Below are 26,808 nucleotides of genomic sequence, written 5' to 3' on the forward strand. Positions count from 1 at the left end.
TGAGGTCATTTTGCAGGGCTCTGGCAGTGCTCCTCCTAATCCTCCTTGCACAAAGGCGGAGGTAGCGGTCCTGCTGCTGGGTTGTTGCCCTCCTACGGCTCCTCCACGTCTCCTGATGTACTGGCCTGTCTCCTGGTAGCGCCTCCATGCTCTGGACACTACGCTGACAGACACAGCAAACCTTCTTGCCACAGCTCGCATTGATGTGCATCCTGGATGAGCTGCACTACCTGAGCCACTTGTGTGGGTTGTAGACTCCGTCTCATGCTACCACTAGAGTGAAAGCACCGCCAGCATTCAAAAGTGACCAAAACATCAGCCAGGAGCATAGGAACTGAGAAGTGGTCTGTGGTCACCACCTGCAGAACCACTCCTTTATTGGGGTGTCTTGCTAATTGCCTAAATTTCCCACCCTTTTGTCTATTCCATTTGCACAACAGCATGTGAAATGTATTGTCAATCAGTGTTGCTTCCTAAGTGGACAGTTTGATTTCACAGAAGTGTGATTGACTTGGAGTTACATTGTGTTGTTTAAGTGTTCCCTTTATTTTTTTGAGCAGTGTATATTTTGCTGCGTGTTGTCTAGTGGTCACGTAGCTACAAGGGCACCAGTCCATTTAGAGGATTCCCTAGGGTCCTCCTTGACACCACCCACTCTGTCTATTCCAAGCCATGTGGTCAGTGACTCAGCAGATTGTGTGTGTGTGTACTTTAGTGAGGGAGACTGTGTGTGGTGAGCTCCTGAGCATCACCTTCACACAGTGCTCAGGAGAGTGTCTGCTCTGTAAGTCCAGCACAAACAGATGGTCACGGCAGGTGGACCGGTCAAGCTGAMGTCCGTGAAGGGCACTCTCATTATCAAAGTTTCTCTGTATGGGAAGATCTCTGACACAAACAAATGCACTTAAAAGCCCTTCTGAGAATGATATCATATTGCTTAGTCTACACCAATATTATATGCACTCATTGCCATTCCTTCTGAAATAGCATCTATTAAATCTGTAAATGTATGTAAACATTCCTTTTTTTGAACCTGTTTTTTTAATGTCCTCTCTTCTCTCCTGTCACAGCGGAGCCCCTCCCCCTGATGGACCTGTGCAGGCGAGTGGCCAGGCTGGCTCTGGGGCGGGACCGACTCAACCAGATAGACACCCTCCCTCTGCCAGASACCCTCAAGAACTACCTCCAGTACCAGTGACCTCACAGACTCACCAGGACAATGATTGACTGACTGCTTGACGGCAGCTACATTTCACTACAGTCAACCCACAAACATGTAACCCTGAACCATTGGACATCTACTGAGGATAATGATGATGGTCTGGAGGAAGCCTATGAAGGAGTTCTGAGTTTCTTTTTAGGATTTGTCTGTTTTTAATTTGTTTTTTTWAAATTTGCTCACTGCTATGATGGACAAAGGGAGGATTAACGAAAGGAGGGGGATGGGCTTGAGACTGGACTGTAGCAGAAGTGTTGAGCTATGATGCTGGCTTCTCATTGGGTATATGGGTCAATAGTGCTTCTAGAATATGTGCCTGGAGGAAGAGGGTGTTTGGTGATGATGCATATAGACATCATACATAGTTACTGTACATCTATACAGATTCTCTGGAAGGCTCTCAGAACATCTAGATATTTATATTTAGACCCTATAGCAGGCTCCACTGAGACTCACCAGCCCCTAGCCACAGGGAGGGAGTTAGAAGATGGAAAACACACAGGCAGGCAAACATCCTTGAATGCATGCATATGCAAACACTCACTCATACTCAGAGGGGCTGTTTTCAGTGTGAGTGGTGAGGTTTTATGCATGTGTGGGTTGGTGTGTGTTGGCCTTGCTCCGCAACAGGCACCCCGAGGCATCAGTCAGACCCACTCTGACCCCACTGAGTTTGGGGACACTGCAGCCCTGATATTTGTTAGTGCCCTGCTGCACTACACCTCCCTCTCAACTGGCAGTCTCTCTTTATTTATCAGWGGGTTTCATTGGATCCAGGCTTCCATTAGGTCTCTGTCTGGGTGAGTGACTGGGTCTGTGTCCAAAATGGCACCCTATTCCCTACATAGTGCACTACGTTTGATCAGGAGTGCACTATGTCGGGATAGGGTGCCGTTGTGGACATTCCCTGGGATGTTGTCAGTCAGGGTGTGTTAAAGCTGATTGAAGTTGATCAGAGGGCCAATCCGCTATTACTGTTTGTGCCTGCGCAGAGAAAGCACACGACACCTCTGTTACAGGAGACTGTTTTAAAACAATGTATTTGCTGCTTTGTTTTTTTCCACTCCTGTTCTTATCCCGATGGTGATATTCCTCTTTTAAACAGTTCTCTTTTTATGAATGAGGCTTTTGTTTATTTCTGATTTGTTTTTGTTTTCTATTTTATTAAGATCTACTTGCTGAACAGGAAGTGACCCGGTTGAGACAGGAAGTCTCGCTGAGAGACTGATCGAGGAATGTGCTGCAATGAGCATCTTTTTAAATGTGAATTAAAAAAAACTGAACCCAACATAGTGGTGTTTTTTCCCCAATTGGACCTACTGTCATCCAAATGAAGCGAAGTCGCAATGCTGCCCAGCACCTTCACACACACACTAAGCCTTTGAACCAAAAATATAGTATTGAATTTCTCTAACTGTGATTTAAAATCTGATGCTGTAGTTGGCTGCCTGTATTTGATATTTAGTCTCAGTAATGTTTTGTGAACTTGATGTCCCATGGGGCAGGCAGGCTGAACAGAGCCTGTTGCGATCACAGTTCAGACAAAGCAGCTTTACTGTTCAAAAAAACCCTTCATGGTTTACAGCATAAATCAGTCTCTGATCATACTGTAGAAAAATCACACCAGGACGAGTGTGTGCTCTCCCACTTCTTTTAGTGAGAGAGCGCCAAGCAACAGCAAAGTGGCCATGATGAGATGATTTAACGCAAGTGGTGAGTGTGGTTGTAGGGAAGATAAAATGTCCCTAAATGGCTACAATCATCCTACTCCCTCTAGGAAGGCTTGGTAAGGATGGTCTTGCAGGGCCATAGTTACCTGGCGTTATACCACATGGATCTCAGGCGAAGGCTTTCGTGCTGAAATGCAGGTTGGGAAGCGAGGATTTGATGGAAAGGATGAGGAAGCGTTTTGGGGCATGATGCCGGATACCACAATTCGTGAGGCTAAGACCAGGTATTGGAAATGGACTCCGTAATGAATTTACTCTCTCGCGGAAAGGTAGGATCATATCAGGATAAAAGCTGAAGCTCGGGAAGTTGTTTGACCTGTTTAAAAGGGGCTTATCCTTGATACACCCCGTTTCTTGAGTGTGTTGTGGCAGCTGCACTACTATGATTACAATTGAGCTCTGATCTATCCAGTTGACTGGGGTATAATCTTACAACGGTGGCTATTGGCTCTCTCCCTACTCAACCCATTTATTTCACCCCACTACTCACCCTCTCCAAGCAGCTTTCCATCATCCATATTATTACTGTCTGCACTCTCCTCTCCTTTTCCTCTTATGCCTGTTCTTTCCATCACTTTCATAATGAAAGGTGTAATCTCTCCCCTCACCTGTCTATTCTACTGCATTCACACTCCATGATGTCCCATCAACATTCCTCCTCACTCTTCTCCCTCCTTTACCTCCCTCTCATCCTGTAGTGAGTGACATGTAGGGCGGAGGTGGGGGGAGAACTGTAGCGGTTGTCTTGCATGGAGGGAAGATAGAAATGTATACTCGTTCAGAGTTATTTTCTTCTGCAGAGCGTGKTGTAAAGGTTTTGGCTCGGTCTCTCCAAGGCAGATCAAATGAATGAGTGCTTGACTTCTCAAAACTAAACTTTTCTCTGACCTATTTTAATGATCTTTAAACAACAGGTAGACTCCCTGTAGATAGGACACACCACAGGAGGTTGGTGGCACCTTAATTTGGGAGGACTGGCTCATGGTAATKACTGGAATAAGTATCAAACACATGGTTTCCATGTGTTTGATGCCAGCCTCCACTGACACAGTTATACAGAAAATAGCCCTTTACTCACACCATTTTAAATAGCCATTGCAGGCATGGAATACAACTGGCAGAACCACTAACACTAATAGAGGCGTCCAAATAAAGGTTAGCAGCACATGGCATCTCGTCTTCTCAGAGCTGTGGTCACATAACAGACACACTGGCCTGTGAATGGACCTGGGGGCTATTGTCAACTCAGGGGGAAAAGAAAAATCACACAAAGTAAAGTCTACTGGCTTACTGAAGTACTGTGTGGGTATGGACTGGGGAGGGAAGGACCATTGGCCTTTTCAACAACATTACATTGACGTTGCAGCAACAATGACAACTGTATGAAGAATGGAAAGAAAGTACTTTATTGAAAGAGAGAAAATTTGACAAAAGAGCACCTCACTACCGTTTCACATCCACCATGTGGTAGAGGGTATTGTGTGAAGGTAATTCCTCTGAAAGGACATGTCATGTGTGGGAGGGTTGTTTTTCTGTTCAGTTGTCTGGCTGATGTCAACATCCTCCATCTAGACCCATGACAGTCATTCTTTTAGCACCACTTCAACTGGACTGACCACCTGCACTGACTCACACACTTATGATCGCTAAATACTGCACTATTTAAACACCTGCCCTCCAAAACACATATCGGACTATAAATTGCCTTCCTGTATTATACTGATGCTAAAAAATGTATTCTGAGCCATTTACTTTATGTTCGTATTGTTGTTGCATTGTAGAGAAGGAACCTGCACGTAAGCATTTAGTTGGATGGTGTATACCATGTATCCCGTACATACGACTAATACAAATGGAAACTTGGGTGTGTTTGTTATAAGCGACTTGGTAGAGTTTGCTGCAGGCACYTGAAGTCAATACTGCCATCTGCTGGTTATAGAAATTAACAGTTTAGTGAACTGTTTCTTTCCTTGCCGGTAAAGTGTTAGACATTTTCTGGATACAATCAAACCACACATGCCAAAATGCCCCGAGCACCCTTTCCCATTTATAGATTTTTGTTTTACAAACCAGGGGTGTGAGAAGAATGCATAAAGTCAGCTACGCATCTAGGAGGCTCGTCAAAGACCTCAAGAGCAAATACAAAACACAAATTAGAGGAAACAAATGGAACACAACATTTAGTCATTAATGGACTGAGAGCATTCTGACACACACACACCTGCACGACAAGAATCATATGGAACGGAAACACGCCCTCAAACACACACAATTCCTACATTCAGGGGCAAGATGAGAACAGACCCATGTGAAAGAACCAAATGTCTCTGGTTATAAGCACACACAGACCCAGAGTAGAAACATGTTGGTCAGGGATGGGCAACTGGCGGCCCCCATGGATCAATAAAAACAAAACAAAAAGATATATATATATTAATTATACAGGGAGCTCCAAGTACTGGGACAGTGACACATTTGTTGTTTTGGCACAGTCTCCCCATTTTAGGGGACCAAAAGTATTGGGACAAATGCACTTAGGTGTATTAAAATAGTAAAAAGTTCAGTATTTGGTCCCATATTCATAGCACGCAATGATTACGTCAAGAATGTGACTACAAATGTGTTTGATGCATTTGCTGTTTGATTTGGTTGTGTTTCAGATTATTTTGTGCCCAATAGAAATTTATGGTAAATGTATTGTCATTTTAAAGTCAATTTTATTATAAATAAGAATAGAATGTTTCTAAAAACTCCTGCATCGTGAATTATGACGAGTGAGACAGTGACAGACGAATACAGGTGCAACTTAAAAATGTTGTTGTGCACTCTCTTTTAAGGAACAGTAAGCATGTTATGAACCTAATTCTTATTTCTAGCATTAGTGTGACCTGTGGATATTTGACTGAATGGCTGCAGTGATGCTTACATGTGCTGGGAAGGCTCTTCGTGCTCATATCATGTTCGTGGGGAAAGGTCAGTAGGTAAGGTCATCTCTATGGTTACACAAGACAATGTAAACAGGTAGACAAGGAGATGATGAACATTSAGTTCTCACAGTTTCAAAATGACAATCAGAAAATAACAGGAAAAACAGCTAAATAAAGGGAGTCGAAAGAAGTAGACGGCAAGGCATCAAAAAAGTCAGAATAAAACATTTAAAAAAATTCTCAAATGCAGTCAGCTTGTTTTCTTTAAAAAACATATACTGCATAAAGTATGGGGACAGACAACACAGGGTCTCCTTCTCGTGTAGCATTTCACACACGTACACTCAAGAGAATCCCATCTATTCCCAAAGTGAACACCGGACAGAGGATTGTCTCATCTGTAACACTTGCTTGGATTCTGAGGCAGAGAAAGAAGAGATGCAACTGGGGGGTCAGAGCAGGTCTGCAGAAAGAATCACATACTGTGTGTCAAAGGGGAAACCTGGGGGGTCAGAGCAGGTCTGCAGAAAGAATCACATACTGTGTGTCAAAGGGGAAACCTGGGGGGTCAGAGCAGGTCTGCAGAAAGAATCACATACTGTGTGTCAAAGGGGAAACCTGGGGGTTCAGAGCAGGTCTGCAGAAAGAATCACATACTGTGTGTCAAAGGGGAAACCTGGGGGTTCAGAGGTTCACCCTCCAATCCCCCAAAAAACATATCGTTTACACTCCCATGACTGGGCAGAAAAATGCAACAATGTTACATCTTATGAAGACATTTATACGATTTCATATAATTGTCTTGTTAAGTTTGTAAACTTTTTATGCATTCTCTTATAATTTTTTCTCTCAGAATATTCACACAAGGTTGCCATCTGATGTGAGACCCATAGTCTTTCATTTGTTATTCCTTGTGTTGATTAACATTCAAGTAGTTTAAAATGGCAGATGATTCTGGTCAGTCTGGGTGGTATGAGGGAGTGGGTCAAAAGTTTCTTACTATCACCCACTTTACAGAACACCCACACAAAGAGAACACTGTAAAGACTGCTGCATGTGTTTAARCTTCCAGTATGAGTCAGAGTATCAATCCTTATAGTGTTAGTCAGGGCCAGCCAGTCACAGAGGTTGGGTTAGGCCTGGCAGTGGACTAGCCCCTGTAGGGACGACCTGTGAGCTTGTTGACCAACTGGGGTGGGGGGCTTGGTCCTGAGTGCAAAGTGGACCCGACGAGAACTGTGTGTGGTTCTGAATGCCTGCGGTCCAACTGTGGTCTAATGAGATCCAGAAACCAGGGCTGGTCTGACCTTTGCTCCTCTTCCTCAACCTCACATCACTATTGTGCATCTATACAGGACAGTTGAAGTCGTCAGGCAAGGCAAGGCACGTCCCCTATCCACCTCGCTCAAACCTTCAACCCTATTCTTAAGACCTCCCTGCACTCAACAAGCCTCTACTACCAATTGCCCCCTTGACACACAAACCAGAGAAATKATTAGTATTGTTAGACTAAAATAGCTTGAGTGTTCTCCCCACTGTACCTGCTCCAGTAACCTATGCTCGTGTAAAGAAGCTTATTTAGGAGAGACGATAAGAGAGGGCAAGAAAAGGAGAAAGGGCTCCTAAGAACTCATTTTCAATGACACCGCTTCTTTTTAAACACCTTTAAACCATATTCCCAAGACAAACATGGTSATTTCCTGTCTACCAACCCCTCTTCCTGTGTCGTGCACCCCTGAAAACAACCCAACTCCCCATCCCAAAACAGGGTGCTTTTGGGACAATTTGCTCTCGTTTTAGACAGGATGGAGGGACTGGAGGTGTGAGAGATGACAGTACCTGGTCCCTGTCCTGTTTCTTGGGGGTCTCTTTGTGCCATTGGTCCAACGTGGGGAGTAGACCCATCTCTAGGGTTTAATCTGGGGTCGTAGGTCAAGGGACAAAGGTTACCCGTTTAGCATGTAGACCACTAGTTCGTAGGTACACATCATGATGGCAGTGTTAGGGATCTGGCGCACCAGGTGGGTGGTGAGGCCGCGGTACAGCGCCTGGTAGCCCTCTTCCTTGGGCACCGTGGTCAGAGTCTGGAAGAAGGAACGGTACTTGGTGCCTTCCTCCCGTAGCCGGGTCCGGATCACTTCTGTAACGATGGGAAAAGGAGAGGAGCACGCTCATTTCCTGGTACATTTAAAATAAATACTTTCCCAGTACTAGATTCCATACKGGATCAATACTAACTACAGGTTCTAACTAGTCTAAGGACTACAAACACATGACTGACTATAAACCCACTATCCTCCACTCAGACCACTCCCACCCTCCTGCTCCCAGGATGCAGTGCCCTCACCGTGGGGGTAAGCGATGAACGTGGCACAGGTCTTGGAGGTGGCGGCGGCGAGCATCATCCCCACAAAGTCCGAGGCATCCTTGGACGACGACTCCTCCTCGTCCATGTGCTGCGTGGCCTTGGCCTCCAGGATGCGCCGCTTGATGCTCTCATAGATGACAAAGTGGATCACAGTCTCTGAGATTCCAGCGTAGGACGCTGACATTCCCCGGTAGAACCCTCGCAGGCCTTCTGTCTGGTATACCCGCYGCAAACACTCAAACGCATTCATGGGCTTCTCCCCGCGGTTCCTATGAAAGGCAGGYGGAAAAGGATTTACTAATGGTACAAACGACAGAGACGTTGTACATCGACACCACATCCTAAATCCACCTCTAGCCACTACTGACTCAGACCTGTGTGTTTACCTGGAGTCCAGCTGCATGCGAGTCTTGATGAGCCAGATAGGGTTGGTAGCTGTGATGGCTGTGAACCCTGAGAGGAAGGACAAGAGCTCTGATGATTCAGACACACTTAACTTTACAGACTAACACCACCAGGAGTGTCTGTCTACCAAGCTGTAGAACAAAACACTGTCCAAATCTTCTCTGAAGCATCAGCCCTAAAGGGAATTTAAAACCATCAGAAATTAAGAACTGTTAACCTTGTCAACACGTTTTTAAGAGAGACGAGCTCATGAACATACCACAGTATGACAAGGCCTAGGATATCTGTGTTGTGACAGCATGTTAGTGTGTGTAAATGTTACACTCCCATAATTTCAGTGTTAGACTGCTTTAGCCTGGCAGTCATGTTGACACTGATCTCWGGGTTATTCCTAGCTCTGCAGATGCCACTTGGCTACACAATTCTCTGTATCACATATCTACGATGTACCAATGAGCTCTCTGTATCACATCTCTCTCTACCAATGTCAAACAGGCTTCTTTTCTCACCTGCCTATCAACACACCAGTCTCATACCAGAGCCAGTCTATTCCCCTCCCTGAGCTCCTGTATCAGAGAGAAAGAAGCCTGTTATGTGGCTAATACTGKTTCTACAGGTAGCTGCACCTCATGGAATGGCCACTAGAGGGAGTATTTGGGCAGACTAAATAAAGCAGAGCCGACCTTGCTCAGAGGGACAGGGTGTAACGTAAACCTGTCAAAAACACAGTCTCACGTTCCTCTCCGGTCCTCCATTACAGAAACACGCAGCRCTCTTTAACAGCCCAGCTTGCTTGACTGACCTACATTCTAAAAGGGTAGAAGCCAGGAGTCTAGGCTACATGACATATTGCTCCTAGGATCACTGACACTGGACAGAAATAATCATCTAGAGATAGAATGTATTTCCTCATCTAGAAAAGGCCAGTGTGTGTGTGTAATACTGTAMAAGTTGGAATTTTACAATATMATTTTATGATAAYAGGCAGAATCTACCACACATTTTTGCTGGAGGCAAAAGGCAAACTGGAGAAAAAGGGAAAAAGTCTCTGCATACTTTCAGTCAGATGCAAATGTCTTTAAATTGTGGCTGAGCTTCCAGTCAGTGGACCTTCATCAGGACATCTGAGCTTCCAGTCAGTGGACCTTCATCAGGACATCTGAGCTTCCAGTCAGTGGACCTTCATCAGGACATCTNTCAGTGGACCTTCATCAGGACATCTGAGCTTCCAGTCAGTGGACCTTCATCAGGACATCTGAGCTTCCAGTCAGTGGACCTTCATCAGGACATCTCATGTCACCAACATGTATGAAACCAGCTTGCGTCTAGGAAGGCTGTTCAGTAGATCTTCCAAAGAAATGTTTTACAGAGACCATCTCTGGTACTGCTTACATCAGCCTGCCAGGCAGTTGCTCACATCAGCCTGCCAGGCAGTTGCTCTGCCTGCATCAGCCTGATATGTCAGGTTTAACATGGGGTTGTCACTTTGACGCAGAGGTGCATAATGGCCAGGGGAAACAGATGATTCAGTGTGTGTACAGGAGGCGTAGGGAAGTGTCTAGGTTTGAGCTCTTGCATTATATTAGGCCTAACTGAGACTTGTCTTGAAAAAGGCTTTGTAGATGGAACGTCAACAATTGACTTTATTCTACTCCCTTGCCTTTGAAAAATCAACAATGTCCTAACAAAATGCACATGGAAAGACAGAGGGACGCCTCGTGTGAGAAACTAGTTTAGCCACTAGGCTAGAGGATTAGGTAATATAAGGAGCTGTCACAGGAACCAACAGGCTGAGAGCTGCTGGGCAGATATACTGTAGCACGAGACTAGAATATAGAAACCTAACCCTATAATAGGAAGGTAGGGGACCTCTACAGAACTAGTCAGTCTGGGTTTGACTGGACTTACCACCACTAACCCGGTCAGGTCCAGCACATTAGAAGATGTCACATCACATGACTCTCCAGGTTAGCTTATCATCCAAAATTACTAGCTACAGTTGACTGAATACTCACAGAAAAATGGATGATTGAAARGGATACCTACCCGTGAAAAATCTATAAATAAAACTGTAAAAAAARAMARYWTGGTATAGTGTTAGAAAGTGAGTGAGGTTGGTGTGGTTACCTGCCAAGCCAGCAGACACCATGTGGACCTGTGTAGAGTCCGGCTGAAACACTCCATTCATTCTCTCTTTGGCACTGGAGTATGCAGCAAAATAGATGGCTCTGGAGGAGACAGGGTGAGAACATGATACATACTTTACAGCACAGGAATCAACATCTTCACCGTCCCTGGTGGGGAAACCCTTGACCGGCCAAGGAACTTACAGCATACAGTAGAAGGTACCTGTATTCATACCGAACCGTTTGGTATTGGGGACTTCGGTTCGGTCCGCACTGTGAACCCGAATGAATACATTAAAAAATATAAACATAAAAACCACTAGGTCTATGCTATGTCTACGCTGTGTTGTATGCCTGGAGTAAATCTGTTTCAGGCTATTCTGTTGGAACATAGAGCCTATCCGCACATTGTAATCAAATTTGAATCTTAATATGCCGTATTTCAAAGTCTTTTTTTGAGGCGGAGCCGGGAACTAGTTCTSTACGATGGCGAGTGGTAGGGTGGATAAACCAGGAGGATTCTCCATCAACGTTTAAAATCTACAGGTTGGGAAAATGTTGGTTTCCCAATAGCTTACAACAGCAATGGACAGAGAGTTGTGGATAAAACACWAAAAGTATGTCGCCACTGATCAACAATAGCTTATGCAGCTGCCAACATCTCAAACTTTTACGTCGACATAACCTCAGTATTCCGACAACCGGAGCAAGAYGGAAACGCAAAAGAACAACTTTGTCTCCCCTCTGMATTCAAGTAGCCATTCACAGCCGATTCTGACTGGGCAAAATAAATTACAAGAGTGATATGTATGTTAATGTCTGCGGATATGAGCCCATTCTCGGTGGTTGAGAAGAATAGTAGGTTTCAGCACCTCGTGAAAGTTCTCGAGCCACATTACAAACTTCATCTTTTCGCACCCATTTCAGATAACAGTGTATTCGTCAAGTATTCATACCCCTTCACTTTTCCCACATTTTGTTATGTTACAGCCTTATTTGAAAATTGAGTCAATTGTTTTCTTCCCCCTCATCAATCTACACACAATACCCCAAAATTACAAAGCAAAAGGTTTTTAGAAATTTGCGCAAATTTATTGCAAATAAAAAATGGAAATATCACATTCACATAAGTATTCAGACCCTTTACTCAGTACTTTTGAGGCACCGTAGTCAGCGATTTCAGCCTTGAATCTTCTTGGGTATGATGCTACAAGCTTGACACACCTGTATTTGGGGAGTTTCTCCCATTCATCGCTGCAGATCCACAAGCTCTGTCAGGTTGGCTGGGGACCGTCGCTGCACAGTTACTTTCAGGTCTGTCCAGAGATGTTCGATCGGGTTCAAGTCCGGGCTGTGGCTGGGCCACTCAAGGACATTCAGAGACTTGTCCCGAAGCCACTCCTGCGTTGTCTTGGCTGTGTGCTTAGGGTCGTTGTCCTGTTGGAAGGTGAACCTTCGACCCAGTCTGAGGTCCTCAGTGCTCTGGAGCAGGTTTTCATCAAGGATCTCTGTACTTTGTTCCGTTCATCTTTCCTTCGATCCKGACTAGTCTCCCAGTCCTAGCCTCTGAAAAAGATCCCTACWGCATTATGCTGCCACCACCATGCTTCACAGTAGGGATGGTGCCAGGTTTCCTCCAGATGTGACACTTGGCAATCAGGACAAAGAGTTCAATCTTGGTTTCATCAGACCAGAGATTTTTGCTTCTAAATGCTCTGAGAGTCTTTAGGTGCCTTTTGGCAAACTCCAAGTGGGCTGTCATGTGCCCTTTTACTAAGCAGTACCTTCTGTCTGGCCACTCCATAAAGGCCTGATTGGTGGGTGCTGCAGAGACGGTTGTCTTTCTGGAAGGTTCTCCATCTCCACAGAGGAACTCGCCGCAGCTCTGTCAGAGTGACCATCAGATTCTTGGTCACCTTCCTGACCAAGGCCCCTCTCCCCCGATTGCTCAGTTTGGCCTGGGGACAGCTCTTTCTAGAGTCTTGGTGATTCCATTCAAGAATGGAGGTATTTTGGTACCCTTCCCCAGATCTGTGCTTCAACACAATCCTGTCTCAGATCTTTACAGATAATGCCTTCGACATAATGGCTTTGTTTTTGCTGTGACATGCACTGTCAACCTTGGGACCTTATATAGACAGGTGTGTGACTTTCCAAATCATGTCCAATCAATTGAATTTACCAAAAGGTGGACTCCAATCAAGTTGTAGAAACAACTCGACGATGATCAATGGAAACAGGATGCACCCGAGCTCAATTTCAAATCTCATTGCAAAGAGTCTGAATACTTATGTAAATAAGATATGTTTTATTTTTTTAATAAATTAGCAAACATCCCTAAATCTTTTTTTGCTTTGTCATTATGGGGTATTGTGTGTAGATCGATAAAATAAAAAAAGATCATCAATTTTAGAATAAGGCTGTAATGTTACAAAATGCTATAAAGTCAAGGGGTCTGAATACTTTCCAAATTCACGGTAAGAAGCCAAAGCTGAAGTTGTCAATGAATTGGCCAATGCACCCTGGTGTTGTGCTTACTACTTGATGGCTGGACCTCCAGGGCTACAGAGAGCTACTTCACAGTGACAGCCCCGGACTGAGAGATGAGATACGTGCTACAGATCCACAAGTGCCCATATTTTTCTGTTTGTAAGAAAACATTATAGCGTAGGCCTATACAATGTCTGAGCCATGTTTACATATTGATTTCACACGCACATTGAGTAATGTGTGTTTTCATTTAGAAAATCCAAAGTGTTTTTTTGATGGTGCTCTCATCAGGCATTACGACTCATGATCATATATGAAATCAGGAAACCAACACTTTGGATTTTCTTAAAAGAAAATAAAGCTGCATTATGTAACTTTTGGTCGACCTGACAATTCACAGAAATGTTAACTCTCATCAAAAGCAACCTAAGAAGCGGTAGATCTGTTTTATATGCGCCATTTCTACCTTCCCGTTTTTGTACACCAGCTTCAAACAGCTGAACAATACAATATTTTTGGTTATGGAAAATACTACAAAGTGGTTTAGATGGCACAATGACTCTACAATATACTTTCATGTTTTGACACAAACTGAAATTAGCGAACTATTCAAATAGTGCATCTTTAACTATAATTACTGTTGGCTTTAATTTCCCACTGTACTAAAACTGAACTGTGACCCCAAAAGCGCAACACATCAAACAAACGATAGGTTTGGTGAACCGTTACACCCCTACTAAATATGAGTAAAGCCAACAGCAACAACGGCTGGGCTGAGTGTTTCAGTTTAATGAAATTATATTATTGTATGATCATTTCATATTTCAGGCTAAACAATATCACCAACCACGTTTCCATCCAAACATTTCATGCAGAGTTACCTAACGCATAAAAATTATTAATTTCTAAACGGTTCACCCGATATGGATGAAAATACCGTCAAATTAAAGCTGACAGTCTACACTTTAACCTTGTAGCAATTGTATCATTTCAAATCGAAAGTGCTGGAGTACGAAGCCAAAACAACCAAAATTTTGACACTAACCCAATACTTTTAGAGCTCATTGTATGTGTGCTCTACGCAGTATCTGCCCTATGGTTGCAAAGCTACCGGTAAAGTTAACGTAATCTTAACAAAATCTATGACAATCTAACGTAACTTTGGTAATTTATTCTTGAATAACWGTAAAAAACTAAATAAATATCATATTAGGGGTGACCCCATTTAGTCATTTGGTCGATAGGCTRTTGGTTGACTAAGATTATTTTAGTTGCAGATATTATTATTTCAATCGCAGATATAAAAATGAATGACACACGAGACACCTGTCTGATTTGCACCTGTCTCAGAGGACTAATCCATTGAGGCAGCGGGGATGCCACGGTCCAAGAAGAAGGAGAGTGTGGCTAAGATGCACAATGCACGTCTCTCCTGAATGTGCTCTCTTCCGCTATTTCGTGCCCATTCATTGGTTCATGACTKTGTGTGAATTGTTTGCCCTTGATTGTTAGTCTATCAATTCCCCATTACATAGATCACCAGTAGTAGCCTACTTTTACCGTTAATTCACATAATTGGTTACGGTGATTTCTGTTCATGCATTCAATATATTATTACAGTTTACTGTTCTCATTGTCRGAGTGGACACCTTGTTTGCAGAACTCACAACCTATGCTACACTTGTGAGGAATACGTTTTGGTTTATTTCATTCCATTTATGAGTTTTGTCAATTTATTCATTGTCTTTTGTTTGGAGCGCTCCTGTCAATGTTGAGGAAGGACGCGCACCTGAGTACGCATATAGAAGTGGGCATAGGCTACCTGGCCTGTGAGCAAATGTAGGCCTATAAACCTGATCCAGYGGAAACATCATAAAATACCTGATTTACTTCTCATCCCTTGAACAAATACCCCACAGCTGTCCTGACCTGACTGGCATGGGAAACTGAGGSCCAGAATATTTCACACAATGTTGCAAGTTTGCTAGCACGAGTTGGCAATGGCATAGAAGTCACTTTTAGATTTGTATAATTTTCATTTAGAAAGAATTAAAATTAACTACATGACAATGATTTTGAGATATATTTTGTATTATAAATTAAATGAAACTTCCAAGAACATGTGCATATGAAAATCATAACTGGCACGCAGATCGGTAGAAATGGTCATATAAATTGGCACTCCAAATGGAAAAGGATGCCAACCCCTGGAGTAGCCTATTACAGGCATCTTCAGGAGCGTAATGGCAGAATCTGCCAAGGCCAGGAGGAGGAGGGTCAGGAACAGGTTATTATCCTCTGGTTGATCGCTAGCTCCCTCTTGAGTCATTTGTCTTATTATTTATTCAAACAGCATGCTCAAAGCATCAGAGAAGTTAGGTATATATAAACTCAGGAAAAAAAAGAAATGTCCCTTTTTCAGGACATTGTCTTTCAAAGATAATTCATTAAAATACAAATAACTTCACAGATCTTTATTGTAAAGGGGTTAAACACTGTTTCCATGCTTGCTTAATGAACCATAAAACAATTAATGAACATGCACCTGAGGAATGCTCGTTAAGACACTAACAGCTTAAGGTCACAGTTATAAAAATTTAGGACACAATAAAGGCCTTTCTACTGACTGGAAAAACACCAAAAGAAAGATGCCCAGGGTCCCTGCTCATGCTAGCATGCTGCAAGGAGGCATGAGGACTGCAGATGTGGCCAGGGCAATAAATTGCAACGTCTGTACTGTGAGACGCCTAAAGACAGTGCTACAGGGAGACAAGATGGACAGCTTATCGTCCTTGCGGCGGCAGACCACGTGTAACAACACCTGCACAGCATTGGTACATCCAAACATAACACTAGCGGGAAAGGTACAGGATGGCAACAAACTGCCCGGGTTACACCAGGAACGCACAATCCCTCTATCTGTGCTCAGACTGTCGCAATAGACTGAAAGAGGCTGGACTGGGGGCTTGTAGGCCTGTTGTAAGGCAGTCCTCACCAGACATCACTGGCAACAACGTTGTCTATGGGCACAAACCCACCGTCGCTGGACCAGACAGACTGGCAAAAAGTGCTCTTCACTGACGAGTCGTGATTTTTTGCTCACCAGCGGTGGATGGTCGGATTCGCGTTTATCGTCGAAGGAATAGCGGTTACACCGAGGCCTGTACTCTGGAGCGGGATTGATTTGGAGGTGGAGGGTCTGTCATGGTCTGGGGCGGTGTGTCACAGCATCATCAAACTGAGCTTGTTGTCATTGCAGGCAATCTCAATGCTGTGCGCTACAGGCAAGGCATCCTCCTCCCTCATGAGGTACCCTTCCCCATGACCCTCCAGCATGACAATGCCACCAGCCATACTGCTTCGTTCTGTGCGTGATTTCCTGCAAGACAGGAATGCCAGTGTTTCTGCCATGGCCAGCCAAGAGCCCGGATCTCAATCCCATTGAGCACGTCTGGACCTGTTGGATTGGAGGGTGAGGGTTAGGGCCATTCCCCCCAGAAATGTCCGGGAACTTGCAGGTGCCTTGGTGGAAGAGTGGGGTAACATCTCACAGCAAGAACTGGCAAATCTGGTGCTGTCCATGAGGAGATTCACTGCAGTACTTAATGCAGCTCGTTGCCACACCAGATACTGACTGTTACTTTTGATTTTGTTAAGGGACACATTATTCCATTTCTGTTAGTCACATGTCTGTGGAACTTGTTCAGTTTATGTCTGTTGTTGAATCTTATGTTCATACAAATATTTACACACGTTAAGTTTGCTGAAAATATATGCAGTGGACAGTGAGAGTACGTCTTTTTTTGCTAAGTTTAGATGAYTTTATTAAAACACATGGAAAAATACACATTTTAAAAATGTCGACCAATTGATTGGTCGAAAGAAAAGACTACTCTTGGTTGACCAAGATAGACAGCCCTATCACAAAAAAAACTAATTCATAGATAGAATTAATTCTATCTATTATATTTGTGTCCATGAGTTTAGTAGATAGAGCATTTGTTTCAAGAAAAAAATTGCCTAATTATTGAAAAAAAGCATCTAATCAACAATGACATGATTTACAATTGACTCTGCAACTCTTCCAGCTCATGATTTTTTCCACAACTGCCACCAGTTTGACGACAATACATTGACAACAAATACATAGCCATAATAAAATAAAAATTACAAAATTAAATATCTAAGATATTTCATGCTGAAACCCTCATATAAAAAAAAAAGGTAGACTATGTGAAATTCCATTTCCACAAGCAGCACCGGAGATATTGAGATGAGCGAGATGCAACACTTCGCTCTCACAGTCACACATGGTATCTCCGCATGTGCATGGGTTTGTTTCACGCTGTTCACAGCATGGTAGCCAGGGTACCAAAACAGYTGAAAAAGTTAGATGACCTGTGATAGATCACATAAAATCCTTGGAAGATAACAAAAATCTGGTAGTTTACTGGTAAACTTCAAAGGTTTCCAGTAATATACCCTCCCTTGACAACCCTAATCTAGCCTATCCTATGTGGAAGGAGCTACTATTAACATTATCTGACATTGACCCACTGGAGGTCAACTGCAGGCACACACACAGTGGATGTTAGCACTGGAGTCTGAGTTCTCAGTTGTTGTGTAGGAATGTCTGAGTCGTCACTTTGTTGCTGTGGTTAATAGTCAAAGGGTTCTGGGAAGTTACTGTGTCACAAGTTGACGGGGGTCCATTTTACAATTGTACTTTTACAGAGAGGAGTTGTGAATCAGTCAATCACTGTCRTAGTGAATCTGTCACAATCACTGTGATTCTCATTCATTGTCCATCTGTTGCAGGCTGAATACACCGCTCGCGTCACGTGCGAGAGCGTTGCAAAATAAATGTCCAAATCATATATTATTCAATTATTGCACCAACGAGCGTCTGTGTTGCCAAGGGCTAAAATAGAAGTCAGTTCTATTTCTGACGCAGATCGCGCTGCAAGTCCTGCCCCTCCCATTTCTTCATTGGTTTATAGAAGCAGGTACTCACGTGCCATCTCATTATTTATACCCACGTGGGTGACTGAAAGACAAATGAGGTTGGTGGCGGTAATGCACATAATTTATGATAGTTGCCAATCGCAATATAAAGTCGAGAAGAAAAAGCCTAGAAGGAGGAGAGATGACTAGAAACGATTCGGTTGACGGTTTTGTGTGGATTAATTGTCAGAGTAGAGGACCTTGTGCATTTCAGGTAAAATAACAACTCAATGTTTATATCTCAGAACAAATTAGAGCTAAATTGCCATAAAGGTTTAATGCTTTTTGACCTGTCCCCAAATTAATGTAATTGGTTCAGTTTGTTTTGATATTTTAACCTGTGTCTCGTGATCGTGTTTGGTGTGGGGGGCGGCAAAATACATTTATGCACGATGGCGCACGTGCGCAGCCAGTTTGAGTTCCGTGTTAGACTGGACAAACAGCACTAATGCACTGCATCAGGCTGTCCATCCCACAGTCTTAATGCTGTTACATAACACTGTCGGTCACTGTGGAGGATAAAAGGAGAGAACAACCAAACTAGGGTTTCTGAGTGAGAGAGAGAAGCCGATCACAGCTACAATGATCAGTGCTCAGAGAGGCACTGTACTGTAGCCAGCCAGTGAGCTAACCATCTGTAGGAGTGAGAGAAAAGATTTGTTGCTAAATTGCTACTAATGCTAATTATCCCCTGGCCTGCTGATGACGATGCGTCTAAGTGGTAGCTAATGGTAGAAGCTAGCTAATGCTATGTCTAACAAGAGCTTGTGCTAAGTGTATGTGGAGAGCTTTGTTGACACTGTCAGGGTACACGCTGATGCAGAGTCAAATCACCTGGGCCTCTGATGCAACACGAAATGCACTACATGGCCAAAAGTATGTAGACAACACTTCAAATATGTGGATTCAGCTATTTCAGTCACACCCGTTGCTGACAGTTGAATAACATCGAGCACACAGTCATCCAATTTCCATAGACAAACATTGGCAGTAGAATGGCCTGTACTGAAGAGCTCAGTGACTTTCAACGTAGCACCGTCAAACGATGTCACCTTTCCATCAAGTCAGTTTGTAATATTTCTGCCCTGCTAGAGCTGCCCCGTCAACTGTAAATGCTATTATTGTGAAGTGGAAATGTCTAGGAGCAACAGAGGCTCAGCAGCAAAGTGATAGGCCACACAAAGTCATCGACTGTCCTTGGTTGCAACACTCGCTACCGATTTTATTATTTTTTATTATCCAAACTGCCTCTGGAAGCAACGTCAGCAAAAGAACAGTTCATCGGGAGCTTCATGAAATGGGATTCCATGGCTGAGCAGCCAAACACAAGCCTAAGATCACCATGCGCAATGCTAAGCGTCGGCTGGAGTGGTGTAAAGCTCACGGGCATGGACTCCATATTAATGCCCATGATTTTGGAATGAGATGTTTGACGAGCAGGTGTCCATAAAATGTTGTTCATGTAGTGTGTGTATATAGCCTATATAGGCTACACACACACAGAGAGTCTTGTACAGCTAACCTTGTAGGGACACACATTTCAGTCCCATTCAAAGTCCTCTTTCCCTAACCCGTACCCTTACCTTAACTTCTTATGGCTGCAATTCCGTTAACGGGATGATATGACAACAGCCAGTGAAAGTACAGGGCGCCAAATAAAAAAAAACAGAAATCTCATAATTAAAATTCCTCAGACATACATGTGTCTTATACCATTTTAAAAAGGTAATCTTGTTGTTAATCCTACCAAAGTGTCCGATTTCAAATATGCTTTTCAGCGAAAGCACTACAAACGATTATGTTAGGTCACACCAAACCACAATAAGCACAGCCATTTTTCCAGCGAAAGATAGCAGTCACAAAAAGCACAAATAGAGATAAAATGAATCACTAACCTTTGATGATCTTCATCAGATGACACTCAAAGGACTTCATGTTACACAATACATGTATGTTTTGTTTGATAAAGTTCATATTTATATAAAAAAATCTGAGTTTACATTGGCGCGTTACAATCACTAGTTCCAAAAACATCAAGTGATTTTGCATCGCCACATCGTTTCAACAGAAATACTTCATTCATTAAATGTTATATATTAATACAAGTTATACACATGGAATTATAGACATACCTCTCCTTAATGCAACCGCTGTGTCAGATTTTCAAAAAAACTTTACGGAAAAAGCAAACCATGCAATAATCTGAGACGGAGCTCAGAACAATAGCCAAATAGCCGCCATGTTGGAGTCCAACAGAAACCAGAAATTACATGATAAATTATTCCCTTACCTTTGATGAACTTCATCAGAATGCACTCCCAGGAATCCCAGGTCCACAATAAATGATTGATTTGTTCGATAATGTCCGTTATTTATATCTATAGACTTTACTTTTGGTTAGCGCGTTGGTAAACAATTCCAAAGTCACGAAGCGTGTTCACTAAAACGTGACAAAAATGTCCAAAAGTTCCGTAAACAGTCAGTAGAAACATGTCAAACAAGTATTCAATCAAATCTTTAGAATGTTGTTACATATATCTTGAATAACGTTCCAACCGGAGAATTAACATTGACTTTCAGATGAGCGATGGAACGGAGCTGCCTCACATGAACGCGCGTGGTCAAAGAATGGTTCACCTCATTGGCAGTGGTGACTCATTCCTGTCTCCTTCGGGCCCCCTTCACATTAGAGTCATCAGACAAAGTTCTACAGACTGTTGACATCTAGTGGAAGTTGACTTCCTGTTTGGAATTTTTCTCAGGTTTTTGCCTGCCATATGAGTTCTGTTATACTCACAGACATAATTCAAACAGTTTTAGAAACTTCAGAGTGTTTTCTATCCAATACTAATAATAATATGCATATATTAGTTAACTGGGACTGAGGAGCAGGCCGTTTACTCTGGGCACCTTTCATCCAAGCTACTCAATACTGCCCCTGCAGCCATAAGAAGTTAACCCAAAAACGTAACCTTAACTCTAAACCTAACCCAAGCTTTTAACCCTAAAACTAACCCTAGCTCCTAAACCTAATTCTAAACCTAATTCTGGTCCGCACGCACACACACTGTGACTGATAAGCTTTTAGTGGTCAGTTCTGAAGTGTTTTTATTTTTTTTGACATGTTTGATGGTGGAGGTATAAACTACCTCTAGTGTGCCTGACTGTGTAGTCACCCGTTATACATCTCTGCCTAGCCAAACACAGTGAGACAATGACAAATTGGCTGAAGAAGCAGAAACAGCCTGGCATAGGCTAGGCATAAACTTTGTCACCTTGAAAATGTGCTTCTAGACCTACAGGTAGCTAATTGTTGAAAAAAGACTAAGAGATTAGGGCTAGTGTGTGTACTGAATGTATTTACTTAAGGTTGCACAATTCCAGTAATTTCCCCAAATTCCTAGGTTTTCCATAAATCCTGTTTGGAAGATTCCCAGTGCCAGGAGGGAATAAGCAGGAAATCTGGAATCCTCCAACCACAACTTCTGGTGATTTTTTGGAAATATACCACAATTGTGCAACCCTACTCCTTTTAGCACTGTGTTTGGGGCAGTATTGAGTAGCTTGGATGAATAAGGTGCCCAAAGTAAACTGCCTGCTACTCATGCCCAGTTGCTAATATATGCATATTATTAGTAGATTTGGATAGAAAACACTCTGAAGTTCCTAAAACTGTTTGAATGAAGTCTGTGTATAACAGAACTCATATGGCAGGCAAAAACCTGAGAAAAAAATCCAACCAGGAAGTGGGAAATCTGAGGTTTGTAGGTTTTCAACTCATTGCCTACCGAAGATAGTATCTATGGAGTCATATTGCACTTCCTAAGGCTTCTACTGTGAAGGAGAGAATAAGAGCTGATTGAGTAAGAGGTCTGGCAGAATGCCATGAGCTCAGTCAGGCGCGCGCCCGTGAGAGGCAGCTACATTTCTTTTCCTTTCTAAAGACAAAGGAATTCTCCGGTTTAAACAATATTGAAGATTTGTGTTAAAAACATCCTAAAGATTGATTCTATACTTCGTTTGACATGTTTCTACGAACTATAATGGATTTTTTTGACTTTCCGTCTGGCCTGCGCCTCGTGAATTTGGATTTGTGAACTAAACGCGTGAACAAAAAGGAGGTATTTGGACATAAATGGACTTTATCGAACAAAACAAACATTTATTGTCGAACTGTACTCAGATTATAGCATGGTGTGCTTTTTCCATAAAGCTTTTTTGAAATCTGACACAGCGGTTGCATTAAGGAGAAGTTTATCTAAAGTTCCTTGCATAACACTTGTATCTTTTATCAATGTTTATTATGAGTATTTCTGTAAATTGATGTGGCTCTCTGCCAAATCACCGGATGTTTTGGAAGCAAAACATTACTGAACATAATACGCCAATGGGTAAACTGAGATTTTGTTGGATATAAATCGTAAAACATACATGTATTGTGTAACAGAGAAGTCTCTATGAGTGTCATCTGATGAAGCATCAAAGGTTAGTGATTAATTTTATCTCTATTTTCTGCTTTTTGTGACTCCTCTCTTTGGCTGGATAAATGGCTGTGTTTTTCTGTGACTAGGTGCTGACCTAACATAATCGCATGGTATGCTTTCGTCGTAAAGCCTTTTTCAAATCGGACACTGTGGTGGGATTAACAACAAGTTTATCTTTAAAATGGTGTGAAATACTTKTATGTTTGAGGAATTTTAAYTATGAGATTTCTGTTTGAATTTGGCGCCCTGCACKTTCACTGGCTGTTGTCATATCGATCCCGTTAACGRGTCTCAGCCGTAAGAATTTAATCTAAAATGTTTTAAGTAATGTTGGGTGCTTACCTGGAGGGGGCCACGCCCACTAGGTTAGGCCCCAGGCCCCTGAACAGAGAGCGGGCTCCTTCTTTCTCAAGAATCAACCTGAAGACAAAAACACAACATCTTACCCACCACTCACAAATATTCACATTCTTTTCACTTAAACTTCAGCGGAGTTCATAACAATGAAGTAGGGTCTGCTGAAAGCCTTGCTGGGTTGTAACAACAACTTGTAGAAAGAAAAACATGAAGTATGATAGTAGTTTGAAACGATATGATACATCCTGCTGCTGGGGTATGCTACAGATCCCCAGACAGGCCTTTCCCTGAAGGTAGGGGAGAGAGACGAGCTAGGAGTTGGATTTCAGTCCACATGGCACTGCCTGCCGAGGAGACATGAGTCAGAGCAAACAACATAGGGTTTCGTGAGGGAGGGATCCTGCTGCCAAACCCCACAAGAGGATAGGAGGTAGWGTGGAGGGTGTGTAAACACCCAAAATACACCAGCTCATTTTTACTCTGGTTTCTTGAGACTTCTACACATTAGGCTACTTAGGACTGTTTACTGTGAAGTTTAATGTGCAAAGCTGGAGGGCAATGACAGTAATATATCCCAAACTATCAAAACCAATAACACAAGCATAAAGTATTGTATTTGTATAGTTTGATGGTTAACAAACATAACTAGACATTGGAATATAGGCCTATGCCTGTTTGATCTTGTAAGCTGATCTCATATCCTGATAAAGATAGATATCACGATATAGGTAATTTCTTATCCCGATAAAGATATATACAGTTGAAGTCGGAAGTTTACATACACTTAGGTTGGAGTCTTTAAAACTAGTTTTTCAACCACTCCACTAATTTGKTGTTAACAAACTATAGTTTTGGCAAGTCGGTTAGGACATCTACTGTGTGCATGTAGCATGTGCAGTAATTTTTCCAACAATTGTTTACAGACAGATTATTTCACTTATAACTCAATGTATCACAATTCCAGTGGGGCAGAAGTTTACATACACTAAGTTGACTGTGCCTTTTAAACTACTTGGAAAATTTCAGAAAATGGATGTCATGACTTTAGAAGCTTCTAATAGGCTAATTGACTCAATTGGAGGAGTACCTGTGGATGCATTTCAAGAACTACCTTCAAAATCAGTGCCTCTTTGCTTGACACAAGCCTCGTCCTAGTCCCCACAAGCTGCCTCCACAGCCTCTCCTAGCCCCACACTCGCTCCAACAAGCCTCTCCCTAGTCCCCACAACCTCCCAAGCCTTCCTAGTCCCACACTGCTCCACAAGCCTCTCCTAGTCCCCCACTGCTCCACAAGCCTCCTAGTCCGCACACTGCTCCACAAGCTCTCCTAGTCCACACACTGCCCACAAGCCTCTCCTAGTCCCACACTGCTCCACAAGCCTCTCCTAGTCCCCACACTGCTCCACAAGCCTCTCTACGTCCCACACTGCTCCACAAGCCTTCCTAAGTCCCCACACTGCTCCACAAGCCTCTCCTAGTCCCACACTGCTAGCCAACAGCCTCTCCATAGTCCCCACACTGCCCACCGCCAGCAGCCCTCTCCTAGTCCCACACTGCCCCACAAGCCTCTCCTAGTCCCACACTGCACACAGCCTCTCCTAGTCCCACACTGCCACAAGCCTCTCCTAGTCCCGCACACTGCCCCACAAGCTCTCCTAGTCCCACAACTGCTCCACAAGCCTCTCCTAGGTCACCACACTGCCCCACAAGCCTTCCTAGTCCCCACACTGCTCCACAAGCCTCTCCTAGTCCCACACTGCTCAAAGGCCTCCTTAAAGTCAAACCACAAGCTGCTCCGACTAAGCCTCTCCTATCGTACACTGCTCACAAGCCTCTCCCTAGTCCCAAGTGCCCACAACCTCCCTAGTCCGCCACAGTGCGCTCCACAAGCCTCTCCTAGTCCTCACACTGCTCGCACAAGCCTTCTAGTAGTGCTCCACAGTGCCCCCACAAACCTATCCTAGTCTCCACACTGCCCCACACAGCCTCTCCTAGTCTCACACTGCCCACAAGCCTCTCCTAGTCCCAACTGCCCCACAAGCTCTCCTAGTCCCACACTGTCCACAAGACTCTCCTAGTCCCACACTGCTCCAAAAGCTCTCCGGCACATGCCCAACAAGTTCTCCAGTCCCACACTGCCCCAAAGCCTCTCCGAGTCCCACACTGCCCACAAGCCTCTTCCGAGTCCCCACACTGCCCCCAAGCCTCTCCTAGTCCCCACACTGCTCCCACAAGCCTCTCGCGAGTCCCCACAACTGCTCCACAAGATCTCCTAGTCCCGCACACTGCTCAACAGCCTTGTCCGAGTCCCCACTTGCCCCACAAGTCCTCTCCGAGTCCCCACACTGCCCCACAAGCCTCTCCGAGTCCCACATTGCCCCACAGCCTCTCGCGAGTCCCACACTGCCACCACAAAGCCTCTCCGAGTCCCACACTGCCCCACAAGCCTCTCCGAGTCCACAACTGCCCCACAAGCCTCTCCGAGTCCCCCCACAGTCGCCGCCACAAGCTCTCCGAGTCCCCACACTGCCCCACAAGCCTCTCCTAGTCCCACACTGCTCCACAAGCCTCTCCTAGTCCCACACTGCACCCACAAGCCATCTCCTAGTCCCACACTACTCCACAAGCCTCTTCCTAGTCCCACACTGCTCCCAAGAGCCTCTCCTAGTCCACACTGCTCCACAAGCCTCTCCTAGTCCCACACTGGCTCCACAAAGCCTCTCTCTAGTCCCCACACTGCTCCACAGAGCTCCTCCTAGTCCCCACATCTTGCCCACAAGCCTCTCTAGTCCCCACACTGCTCCACAAGCCTCTCCTAGTCCCCACACTGCCCACAGCCTCCTAGTCCCCCCACACTGCTCCAACAGCTCTCCTAGTCCCCACACTGCTCACAAGCCTCTCCTAGTCCCCAACACTATGTCCCACAAAGCCTCTCCTAGTCCCCACACTGCTCCACAAGCCTTCCTAGTCCCCACACTGCTCACCAAGCACTCTCCTATTCCCACATGGCTCCACAAGCCTCTCCTAGTCCCCACACTGCCCACACAGCCTCTCCTAGTCCCCAACTGCCCACAAGCCTCTCCTAGTCCCACACTGCCCACAAGCCTCTCCCAGTCCCCACACTGCCCACAAGCCTCTCCTAGTCCCAACACTGCCCCCAAGCTCTCCTAGTCCCCACACTGCCCCACAAGCCTCTCCTAGTCCCACACTGCCCCACAAGCCTCTCCCTAGCTCCCCACAACCTGCTGCCACACAGCCTCAGCCCACATCTCCTAGTCCCCACACTGCTCCACAAGCCTCTCCTAGTCCCCACAGCTGCTCCACAAGCCTCTCCTAGTCCCCACACTTGCTCCACAAGCATCTCCTAGTCCCCCCATGCCCGCACAGAGCCTCTCCTAGTCCCCACACTGCTCTCCACAAGCTCTACTTAGTCTCCACACTCGTCCACAAGCCTCTCCTAGTCTCACAACTGCCACCACAAACCTATCCTAGTCTCACCACACTGCCCACAAGCCTCTCCATAGTCTCCACACTGCCCCACAAGCCTCTCCAGTCCCCACGACTGCCCCACAAGCCTCTCTAAGTCCCACAATGCCCACAAGCTCTCCTAGTCCCAACATGCTGCCACAAGCTCTCCGAGTCCCCACACTGCTCCACAAGCCTCTCCGAGTCCCCACACTGCCCACAGGCCTCTCCGC

At 44.4% G+C, this 26,808-nt stretch overlaps 2 protein-coding genes across 3 annotated transcripts in view; one reads left to right on the forward strand and one right to left on the reverse strand.

Annotated features, from left to right (window-relative positions):
* LOC111949501 (SPRY domain-containing SOCS box protein 4) overlaps positions 1-2,507 on the forward strand; it is a 53,159-nt gene extending 50,652 nt beyond the window's left edge. Inside the window, exon 3 of the mRNA XM_023966735.2 lies at positions 1,071-2,507. Coding sequence (XP_023822503.1) covers positions 1,071-1,198 — 128 coding nt within the window. The 3' untranslated portion in view covers positions 1,199-2,507. The remainder of the gene's footprint in view (positions 1-1,070) is intronic.
* Positions 2,508-4,332: 1,825 nt separating this feature from the next.
* The window catches only part of LOC111982729 (solute carrier family 25 member 36-A), a 44,364-nt gene continuing 21,888 nt past the window's right edge, over positions 4,333-26,808 (reverse strand). For both annotated transcript variants that reach the window (XM_070434233.1, XM_070434234.1), the window contains 5 exons: positions 23,096-23,173; positions 10,777-10,877; positions 8,631-8,697; positions 8,224-8,513; positions 4,333-8,016 (listed from right to left, as the gene is read on the reverse strand). In XM_070434233.1, the coding sequence (XP_070290334.1) occupies positions 7,823-8,016; positions 8,224-8,513; positions 8,631-8,697; positions 10,777-10,877; positions 23,096-23,173 (730 nt within the window). In that variant the 3' untranslated portion in view covers positions 4,333-7,822. The remainder of the gene's footprint in view (positions 8,017-8,223; positions 8,514-8,630; positions 8,698-10,776; positions 10,878-23,095; positions 23,174-26,808) is intronic.

Source organism: Salvelinus sp. IW2-2015, linkage group LG22 (assembly GCF_002910315.2).
Source record: "Salvelinus sp. IW2-2015 linkage group LG22, ASM291031v2, whole genome shotgun sequence".
In the NCBI taxonomy this organism is placed as follows: Eukaryota; Metazoa; Chordata; class Actinopteri; order Salmoniformes; family Salmonidae; genus Salvelinus; species Salvelinus sp. IW2-2015.